The 11,186-nt window shown below is 50.2% G+C and overlaps 1 protein-coding gene across 2 annotated transcripts; it reads right to left on the bottom strand.

The window, feature by feature from the left end:
- Positions 1 to 354: 354 nt before the first annotated feature.
- LOC120530708 (myosin light chain 3, skeletal muscle isoform-like) lies at positions 355 to 10,488 on the bottom strand. 2 transcript variants are annotated; one of them, XM_039755175.1, is made up of 7 exons: positions 10,276 to 10,488; positions 5,301 to 5,328; positions 3,508 to 3,651; positions 1,839 to 2,012; positions 1,306 to 1,383; positions 758 to 802; positions 355 to 558 (listed from the first exon to the last, which is right to left on the bottom strand). In XM_039755175.1, the coding sequence occupies exons 1-6, from the start codon at positions 10,390 to 10,392 to the stop codon at positions 774 to 776; spliced, it is 570 nt and encodes a 189-aa protein (XP_039611109.1). In that variant the 5' UTR covers positions 10,393 to 10,488; the 3' UTR covers positions 355 to 558; positions 758 to 773. The 2 variants fall into 2 exon arrangements, with proteins under 2 accessions (XP_039611109.1, XP_039611110.1); XM_039755176.1 differs by lacking the exons at positions 5,301 to 5,328; positions 10,276 to 10,488 and adding exons at positions 5,591 to 5,615; positions 5,887 to 5,993.
- Positions 10,489 to 11,186: the final 698 nt, after the last annotated feature.

Consider the following 11,186-nt stretch of genomic DNA (forward strand, 5'->3'; position numbering starts at 1 on the left):
GACCACCATGCAGGTCGGGGTTTGTATTTTGGAGCAGTAAAGACCTTCCACATTCTTCTCCGACGCACGGATTTTTGTTAAGCAGCAGTTGTGTCGCGATGCCCACCCTGCCATCCCCGGACGGTACCCCCGCTGTTCAAATCAGTAAAGAGACCAAACGCGGATCTTTTCTTAAAAGTTTATTCTGTGAAATGACATTGCAGACAAAATAAATTAAGACTTTGAGGACTGCAGAAGGTTAGAATGAAGATGAGTCCATCCACAGGTTGACCAGTATGCCAGGGCACGGAGGGGGCAGAGGGCATGAGGTGGGCAGGGGCGTGTGGCGGCCTCCGTCACTCCGACCTCTGTAGCGCAGTGATGCTGCAGGACGAGGGGGGAGGGGGGGTCTGTGATGGGTGAACGAGGGTACAAAATCAAAATGAAAACCCAGAGGGAGGTCAAGAGTACAATTCATAGTCCTTTGTGTGGCGTGTTGGTCAAAAGGTGCACGTCTTGGTGAAGTGGATGTCCTGACACCATTGGGTCTTCAGAAAGAGTGCGGCGTCCGCACGGGTCCTGAAACACAAGAAGATGGCAGCACACAGTCAGCAGGGGTGAAGGGCACCGGGGGAGCAACAAACAGGACTGCAGCTGAGTGAAGCCTCAGGATGGCAGAGCCGAAGCCTTCTGTTAGGAGGTATCGTCATGCCATCGAGCCTCTCGAGCGCATTTATCGTTAATGAAATAAAAAGAACAAAAGCCGCCGATGACTTACCATTCCATAGCCCCCTTTAGACAGACATGATGTGCCTGACGAAAGCTGTTGGGGAACAAAACACAGCGCATGAGAGGAGTGACTCGAGCGCCATCTGCAGGCACCCCCGCCCTCTGCTACTGCAGGAGAAGCCCGAGCCCCGCAGCCCCTTAAACTGCACACCCCCACATCCTACCGCCTAAGCTGCTCCGATGCACTAAAGCGCCGCCTTGTGGTAGAACAGACAAACTGAAATCACAATTTGAATCTGCAGTCGCCGCTTTTGAGTCTTTCAGCGTGATGGGCGACAAATCACAGCGCATCATAAAGAGAAAAAACTCAACAAATGTGAAACGCAAGTAACAGAAAGGCGCTATAGGGGGCGCTCGTGCTTAAACTCCAATGACGTAAGAAGAAGAAGAAGAAGACAAAGAAGGGCCACTGCCTATCGTGTGGCGGGCCCTGCCAGTCCGTTTAACGTCTCCAGGCCCCTCCCTGCCTTATGATAACCTGAAAGGCGCTATACAACAAACAGTGCTAACACTTTGAGCCCCCGACCGCGTTCTCACCCTCATAGTTGATGCAGCCATTCTCATCTTCCTGACCCTGAAGAAGTGTCTCGACCTCTTGTTCTGTCATCTTCTCACCTGTGAGGACAAGGCGATGGTTAGTGGCAGGTGAAGTTCAGCACTCGAGAAAGGACATGCAGCAGAGTCATTGGCGAGATCACGGCGGGGGGCTGGGGGGCACATCGAGGCCAGTTTAGCATCGCTAATCCACCTATCCTGCATGCCTCTCATGCAATCACCGCGCAAGGGTGGACTACCCAGGATTTGAACCCCACACTCCTTGTTGCCACACTCCGTCTGGAGGAACGGCGGCGTTGTGTCTTCCGAGCTTCTGCTCCTTTCAAGTCGTGCTTGATGCCCCCGGCTCCTGGTGGTCCACCTAAGGGCTGCAGATATGGAGGGCGCGGCCCCATGCAGGTGTGTCACCAGCCTCCAGCCGAACGAGCAGATTGTGAAAGTGGATGAACTGAACCGTATGGCCGTCTGAGCCCAAATCGATCCTCGCCGCCCTGATGACCGAGAACGCCGCTTACCCAGAGTGCTGAGCACAATGCGCAGCTCAGCGCCCATCACGGTGCCGTTGCCCTCCTTGTCAAAGACACGCAGACCCTCAACGAAGTCTTCAAAGCCACCCTTGTCTGGGTTGTTGGCCACTGTCTGCAGCATGGGCAGGAACTGATCGAAGTCGATCTTCTTGGCGTTCATCTCTGGAGGGGAGAGCAGAGGAGGGAGGGAGGGAGGGAGGGAGAGAGAGAGGCTGTTACATTCATTCATTCATTCGTTTATTTATTTAGCATTCAGTTATTTCATAATTACCTAACATCGGAGACACAATGGGCGACATTGCTTTTTGGAGCTCAGGCAGGTGAAGTGACTTGCTCAGGGTCACAATTATCAGGACCCTTATGAGTTTAAACTTAACCGGCACGCCACTCGGAAACCGCCGAGTCCCTTAATCTGCACGACTAGGGCATCGTAAGACGAGTGAGCACCAGTGCCAGCGCCAGCCGGGGGGAGCAAACCGGGGGCTGCGCTAATCACCACGCCACTGGGCAGCACTCGTTCAGAGCCCATCCAGCAGTGCGCCGCTCACAGTTCGCTCCAGCGATGACCTCCGTACAAGTGAAGTTTTACATCGCAATTGGAAAAACGTCAACTCAGTTTAAAAACGAAATCCCGTCTTTATTTCTATCGACGTCAGTCGGAATTCTAAATTGGGTTGCAAAAGCTTTTAAGTTACTTCGGCACAGACAGGCAGACAGCCCCTTAAAGTCCATGCTGTCACCTGTCCAGTCACAGGGTTATACAGCGCTAAAGAGACCCGGCAGGGGGCGCCAGAAAGTAATTCAGGGATGAACAGCCGTGGAAAGACGACAAGCTAACAGAACACGTCAGGAACACCGAGAGGACGTCACCAAATTAAACTAAAGCGCAGGCCAAATGTGACAAGGCGGACAGCAATGTCCACCCGTGTCCTCACAAAGCAATCGATCATCATCATAATAATAATACTAATAATGATAATATAGGGTACGTCTGAGTATTTACTAAGATCCTCCATGGCTTTCTATTACGAGGTAGTGTAAAGTCTCGTTGCACCCAAACGGACCCGAGAAGGAACGAGGAATGTGAGGAAAGTAGGATACCAAGAGAAAACCACACGGGGAGAACATGAAAGGTCCACGCAGATATAACAACCGCCCTGGGGTGTGAATGCAGATCTCTGGAGCCTTACAACTACTATATATTTAGGGTCCCAGGAGACATCGGGCACAAGGCAGGAACAATCCCTGAAGAGGACGCCAGTCCATCGCAGGGTGACCACACACTCATCAGGGGGCAATTTAGCATTGACATTCCACCTAAACTGCATATCTATGTGGGACAAAAGCCAAGCAGACGCGAGGAGAACATGCAGACTGTACGCCGGGACCTCCGGGATGAAAACTCTTTGGTTCTCCTTGTTGCGCCACCCAAAACTATAAGAGCCATCCATCCAGCCATCCGTCCATTTTCTAAAGCCGTTATCTTAAATGGCTGTCAAGTCGTGAAGTCACACGCATGCGCTTTTCTTTGATTTAGCGTTGCAGCGCCTTTGTAATAAATGCGATCAGCTGTTCTAAGTTCTGACACCTTTGCCATTCATCTAAAACCAGGTGTGCAGCACCCACCAAACCCATCGCCATACACCTCCACACTTACCCTCAGCGCTGGGGTCTCCCAGGATCTTCTTGACCTCCTTGTTGGTGGGGTTCTGTCCCAGAGCGCGCATGACGTCAGCCACCTGGCTGTAGGTGATCTTGCTGTCGCCGGTCCTGTCAAAGAGGAGGAAGGCCTCCTTGAAGTCTGCAAAAAGAGAGCCGACGAGTGAGCGCGTGTGGAGAGGAGCCCAGGCACCAAAGTCACAGTTTGAATAAATCACCAGAGGGGACCTGAAGAGTCAGACTCGAAATGAAATGCGCACAGGCCATTAAAGACATGGCGTGGAGTTAGACGAGACAGTTCATGGGCTGGGGATTTAGTAACGTGAGTGTACAGTAAGTAATACAGTAAAACATCACAGGAGGAAAATGAAAATACAGTACTCGAGTTCGGCATTTGGGTTAGGAAGCCACAGGTGACCGCAGGCGACTGTGTCCCCGTGAAGTGGCGAGTGGCGATGCCAAAGAGCTCATCTTTCTTTCTTTCTTTCTTTCTTTCTTTCTTTCTTTCTTTCTTTCTTTCTTTCTAATGCCCCCCTCCTTCTTAAAACAGCGCACTTCCTTTTATCCCCAAGCCAAGTTTCCTTTGCGCCCGCATGGCGGGGTCTCCGAGGCTCTGCTATTTCTATTGGATTCTCCTGGAGGCCGTTGAAGGATTGATGGCCCGACTTACACGAGAAGAACTTGTCAGCTGTTGCTTAACATTCCCCCTGAGGACATTTAATCGACCCATCTGCTCCTTCAGGAGAGCCGCGGGCAGGCTGCGCCTTCCTGGCAAATAGCGAGCGTGTAGGCGGGCGCTTCATGGCTGACTGACGATGGGCTTTCGGTTTATTTTGCCGTTGCATGTCAGTAGGCAGTCGCCCGATTCGTTGCCATGCGGTAAAGGCGGCACCTGTTAACGAATGCCACTCTCGATACACATTGGCTGCTTGAGGCCATTAACGGAATAAGAATCGGGACGAACTTACAAAAAGACAAACTCGGTCAAATTCGACCACCGAGCGCCATTTAATTGATTTCACGGGGTCGTTCAAAATCACACAAATGACAATCCTGTCGAACAAGCTGATGACGATCTACAGTGTCTCGGATGCTGCAGAATGATGGCGGAAGGTAGGGCGCTATATATATATGTATATTTAAGTAGGACTCGGTATTTAGTCGACCACTTTTATTCATTAGGGGACATCACAAGATGGCAGGATATTAACCTCGGAAGTCTTTCCTGCACCAGCCAGTCACTCGCCCGGCTATAGCGCCTCGTCCTAAACCCTCCATTCTTCACTGGCGGCCTATGGCAGTTGTTAATTTAAAGGCCGGTCCCTGCTGTCACCCTGCGGTCCTCCGCCACTCTCCATAGTAGCGTTTTAACAACATGATAAGGTAAGTTGTACCTTAGTTTATTTTATTATATCATTATAGTTTTTGTTAAACGACCGACTTTAAAGGCAGTTACAAAAACCATCAGCCAGTAGGGGGCGCCATTTGAACGGGGCCACCTCAATAGCCCTAATCATATAAAACATCAAGGTGGGCACTGAGTCCCCCCCGGGCCGTATCATACGCGTGAAGAGAGCCCGGCACGCCGCCCGACTTCATGTCAAAGCCGCTTGAGGTGGAGAACTGCGGCCACACCAAGAACACATTAGGAAGCTGCAGCCTGACGATTTCTTAGGGCAGAGCAGTCAAAGTGCGTTGGTCGGGGGGCTCTCTGTCTCCCTCCTCTCCCTTTTAGCTTTCTGAAAAGGCCGCCAAGTTACTGACCCAGGATAGACATTCATGGATACTCACCCTCCTGCTGCTCTGAGGTGAAATCGATCTGTAAAGGATAAAAAACCAACCAAAAAAACCATAAACATGTGACAATGGCCGGAGACAGCCGGCCACCTCTGTGTGAGTCAAGGCAAGCGGGACAATGGCCGTCGTTGGCTTGCCAGGTGCCCACAAAGGCGGAGGCCGGGCTGAAGAGGGTCGCGTGTGAAGCCATATCCCCAGTCTGCCTCCGTGTGTCACTTGGCGAAACGCATGACCGTCGTATGGCTCCACGAAGCGACCCTCCGCTGTGGTCCTGAGTCACTTACCGGCAATCTCGTCAGCAGAGAAGGACTGCGGGAGAAAAAAGAGAAAGAAAGAGAATGAAAGGACAGGGCAGGAGAGAGCAAAGGCACCAAATGACCACTGGCTAGCGGGGGTCTGTAGTAATCACGGGCTTGGGAAGCTAAGCTAAAGGCACGTGCCATTCACCGAGAGCGGCTAGAGAAGGCGACATTCCAAATTAGAGTCCACAAGGGACCGACTAAGGCCACCTAGCTAGGTGGCCCGCGACACCGAGAAGACACCCGAAGCGAGGAGGCGACAAAGTTCATTCTCAACGCACCATGGCTGAAGGCTGGAACTGGTGAGCACAGGCGAGCGGCGACAGAAGTGGTCAGCGGTGCAATCCCCGGAGACTGGTGGTCCTGCGCCAAGGACGCCTCCCTTCTTATTTAACGCACAGCTGTGATGTCACAAGGGAGATCGGGTGACACGTGGGCCGTTCTTTAACTTTCTTAGGGCAAGGTGTAAGGAGAGCCGCCCTGCCCGGGCAGGCCCTCCAAGACGAGCCGAAGGGTGGGCTTCTATTTTAGGAACGCAGGGGGGCTGCACGACTCGGCAGTCGGAGTCAGCAGAATTTCAGAATGGCCGTATGCCTTACAAGCACCTGGCCCCGGGAGATCTTTAATTAAGGGACGCGTCGTAGGTGGGCGCGCCTGTCTTTGATTGTCTGGATGTGACAAACTCCAATGGAAGACCCCTGAGGGGAGGTGGCACGCCGAGTTATTTTCATCACCGCGTCTTCTCGCTTTCTTTCTTTTTTATTTGATGGGTTTTACTACTTGGCTTTGGATGGGCTTGTGGCGGGGCACAGAAGTGAGGAGGATTTGGTCCTCTTCTATGAGCTGTCCGAGCAGGAAGGGGGTCTTCACGTCGATGTAAGGCGCTATATAAAAATCAAGTTGTGACACTTAGGTAAGCAGAATCTTCAATGGGTCACATTACTTCACATGTGTGTGTTCGAGGGGGTCACCATGTGGGCACTGAATAGAATGATGAAGGGGTCTTCTCTAACTAACGCTCGGGCATCTTTGGGTGGTATGCTCGATGTAAGGCGCTATATAAAATACAAGTCGCATACAGAAATCTGTCGCCTACACTCTTCAAATGAATGTGCCCGAGCGCTTCTACAGAGCGATGCCGTTGGGAATCCAGTTTGGTCCTCTCGAAGGTTCCAGAAAGGAGCTTTAGATCCATAACTGTCTCCATACCGTAAATGTCCGTGAGGAGATGGTGACGGGTTTGTGAAATCCCATCGCTCGCTGTATATTTCCTTTACCCGGACTCTCTCCTGCATGGTGCCCTCACTCTGTTTATCTGCATATTAGGAAGTTCCTTAAGAACCCACTTCATATGCATAGACCTCCTCCCAGATTGATGCAGAGGGAACCCACAATGCTGTAAAGAACCGTGAAGTGTCATTAAAGAAAGGGGCATTTTAAGAGGGCTACACATTGGGTCATTTGTGGTAATTTAAATCGAATTTGCACCTAATTTTTACTTCACATATGCAACTTTCCGTTAGGCCAGGACAGCTCGCTAGTCACCCTCGTGCCAGTTCAGAAAGGTGGCATCGGACATCGGATGTCTCGGGGTGAGAACTGCGCCACTGAAGCGACCCTTTTAGACCCTCACTGCCCAAAGGAATTCTCTCCAGTTTGATTTTTGGTTCTTTTTTTTACCTCGTTGAAGTGACATAAAGGCTCAGTAAATGACACGAACACGCGGGCTGCTCGACTGTGTCCAAAGGGGCGTGGCCACCCCGTCGTTACCTGGGCCGATGGCCACGCCCACTCGCCCGTCATTTGGTGCCTTTTATAGAGAAGGGGGCTTTAAAAGAGCAGTGACGCTTCTCTGGTGACGAGCTGCAAGGTAAACGAATGAGGACATTTCAACAAGAGCAGGCTCAGAAACAACACAACACTCGGCACGAGCGCACTGGCACGGCGGAGCTGTAAACACTGCGAGTAAGAGCAAGCAAGCACAGCCACACTTCATTAGTATTAGAATTACTGTACTGTCTGGTCGAAAAATAACTTCACATAAAACTGCAATCGTGATCATCATCTATGAGAATACAATGCATTCATTAAAGCTGTTCACAGGCATTCATTACACGAACAACACCGCACGCCATGCCAGAAACATGCCAAGGCAAACCGCACGCCATGCAGGCCGGGAGAAGAGCAAAGGCCGCCGCCCTCTGTGCCCATCTGAGGGATGAACGGAGTGTGTGTGTGTGTGGACATCATAGTTTAAGAAGGGTAATCGTTAAAGGAGTGGGCTACATGGTACTAAAGTGTCTACGAGTAACATACCAACTTTAGAAAGACGGCATCTCGTTATAAAAGGTGCGGTTTTGCATTCACTCTATAAAGCCTTTCATAGTCAACACTAATGAGCGATCCTCGGCACACCGTTACACCCCATCAGCTCATTTAGCGGAGTGACTCGCTTTTACACACAAGCTAAGAAATAACAGCAGAGATTTGATCTGAAACTTCGCGCGCGTCTCTTAACGCGTCTCGGACCCCACGCGGCTCTCACGAAGGCGCCCAGATTCGACCCTCCCTCCGCAAGTGTCGCCCGTAGCCCCCTGCCTACTTTTGGTGTTCGAGACACATCAAGCCCCGTCTCAAAATACACGGCCCTATCAGGGGGTCGAGTGGGAGGTGCGACAAATTCCGCGTCTATAAATTCGGGAGGGCTGCGCTTCGCGTACGGCACCGTGAAAGAGCCCGGAGCTGGCCGTGGTGCTGAAATGGCCGGGCGGCTTGGGCGTCTTTAACGTGTTCGCTTGCATCGCTAGAAGAGATGTCTGCACGGGGAGCAGGAAGAAACGACATTCATTAGGAGACCTTCTGAGGACAGAGCGCTGGGGCACTCAGGATGTCGAAAAGAAAAGCAAACGGCGAGTTTCTCAGGGCAAATGCCAGCCGCCATCCCTGGCATTTCATGTAGATAAGGAGTGTCAAAAGTCAACTTTCAACAAATGACACAATAAAAACCAAAAAGATGTCGCACAGTCTGACTAAAATTGCGCAGTTCAACGGCAAAAACTGCATCGCGTGTTAAAACGGCTGCGCAATCAAAAATGTCGGGTGCTGCGCGGAGCAAATATGAAGGCGGGTCGGGTATCGGTGGGCTGTTTTCGGTTTAGTTTACAGAGAAATCACAATTAAAATAATAATAATAATAATAATAATAATAATAATAATAATAATAATAATAATAATAATACAACTAATGCACAGCGCTGTGAACCGCGTATCTTATTTATGTGACATAATCTACTAAGAAACCTGTTTACTATTTATGACTTTCAAAAAGCCCCTTAAAGAAAAAGAAAGAAAAACAACACGATTCGTTACTTCACTGCTTTATTGTTAACGACGTGGAATTCCGATGATTAAAATTTCTCTCGGTAACAAAATATACGGGAAACCTCTGAATATGACAAGTCGAGTGCAAACACATTTTAAAAGTCATTCATTTCACAATGTCTTTAGTGACAGACAGCCCCTCAGCTTAACGAATTGTTCTAATTAACAACATGAATTGGAATATAACAGAGGTAGTGTGTCTTTGTTACTGTCCATCTGCTATATAGCGCCTTTCACTATCTATCTATCTATCTATCTATCTATCTATCTATCTATCTATCTATCTATCTATCTATCTATCTATCTATCTATCTATCTATATATATATAGTGCCTTTAATTCTATCTATCTATCTATCTATCTATCTATCTATCTATCTATCTATCTATCATATAGTGCCTTTCATCTATCTATCTATCTATCTATCTATCTATCTATCTATCTATCTATCTATCTATCTATCTATCTATCTATCTGTTATATAATGCCTTTCAAATCTGTTTATTTCTGGTTCCCAAAAAACCCTCCACATGAATGTTCTAGAAAGACCCTTTATTTATTTATTTATTTATGTATTTATTTCATTTGGATCAGTATCAGGCTCCATACATAGCCATGCATAGGCGAGAAAATATCTGCAAAATTCCTGAGGGTTGGTGGTTTTAAAAGGACCCTCACAACTGCAGGACTCAGTTCAGGGGTCTCCTTCTCTCAGTAGCCTGCTAGCCTACTACGCATTAACGGTTTGTGTTTCGTCCGCATCTTAGGACCCCCGTCAAAGCCCAGAGAACTAACTTAACATACGCAAAGACCAGACCCCACAATTACAGGGTACTTTGTCCAGCCGCGTTTAGAGAACCGGGGTTGCCATGCCAGTGTCCGTTACGCGGTGCATTGCACTTCTGTCTGTCTGTCTGTCTGTCTGTTATATGGCGCTTTACACGTCTATCTGTCTATCTATCATATAGTGCATTTGGTATCAATCTCCTATTTAGCGCCTTTCAAATCTGTCTGCAAGTTATATAGTGCCTTTCCAGTTGACATAATCCCTTTTGAAAATCGTCTGTCTGTCAGCTATATAGCGCCTTTCCCACACCTCTGTCGTCCGGAGCCTCCTGTCTGTCTGTCGGTCCCTTTCTCTCACCCCCCGGCACCGCCCGGCTCGGCGGTCATTTCGTCGCGTAAAGTGCGCTTTTCGTTCGAGGCGAACGCCCGCTTCGGCTTCGTGTCACGGCCTGAGAAGAGCACAGAGTCGCCTCGGCGTCGCCTGTTGTCCCCACGCCGGTTACCTTGACGCTGGACAGGTCCAGAGCCTTGGGCTTCTCGGGCTCGGGTGCGGGCGCGGGCGCGGGTGCCGCCGCGGGCTTGGCTGGCTCGGCCTTCTTCACGTCCTTTTTGGGTGCCATGCTAGCTGCTCGGAGAGTTGGAGGTCCAGAAGGTGCAAAGGCAGGGGTGCTGCGGAGCCCGAGTGAGTGCCTGGGAGAGAACTCGATGAGTTACCGGCTCAATGGCAGTATATATATTTCGGTAAGTGCTCCCTACTGTCCAGCCACGTGCAGCTCGATTGGACGGTTTTCAAGGAAGGGGCCATGTCATTTTTTCACACTAGAGCTATAAATGGCATTTGGGGGACCTGGAGCGGGACGGCAGGGGGAAAAACTTTCGGATGTTTATTTAAAACTGAAAAGAGACGTAGGCAGGCGGCTGCTGACACTTGAAGACCCCTCGGTATTGGCGCTCACCTTGGTTTTCCCTTTCCCAGAAATTTATTTTTACTGAAGGAAGGAATCTGCCATTTTTTCCCTCCTTACGCACATTGATGGAATTTCATGGAGATTCGGTTTCATCCGGCATGCTTGGCAGCGCAGATCGAGGAGAGGATTATTGTACAAATTGGGAGGGCGGGGGTGGGCACCAGGGACCCTCTGCCCGCCCCCAAGGGAGTCTTGGCCCCTCCTCGCCAGTCCTCAAGTCTTCAGGGAGAGAAAGTGTTGATCAAGCAGGACACGCGTTTAAAAATAAAACACGTCGTATAAGGCGAGGCCGAGGTGTCCTTGTGGTGTCACCGGCCCTCTGGGCAGGCATCTGCAGCCCCTCGGTCATTGTCTCAACACATCAACCATTTCCGAGAATCAGCAGGGGGTCCAGGACTGGTCCCCTCACAACGCCTAACTCGGGGGTCTTTGAACCCCGCCGGACA

This window comes from Polypterus senegalus, chromosome 6 (assembly GCF_016835505.1).
Source record: "Polypterus senegalus isolate Bchr_013 chromosome 6, ASM1683550v1, whole genome shotgun sequence".
In the NCBI taxonomy this organism is placed as follows: Eukaryota; Metazoa; Chordata; class Cladistia; order Polypteriformes; family Polypteridae; genus Polypterus; species Polypterus senegalus.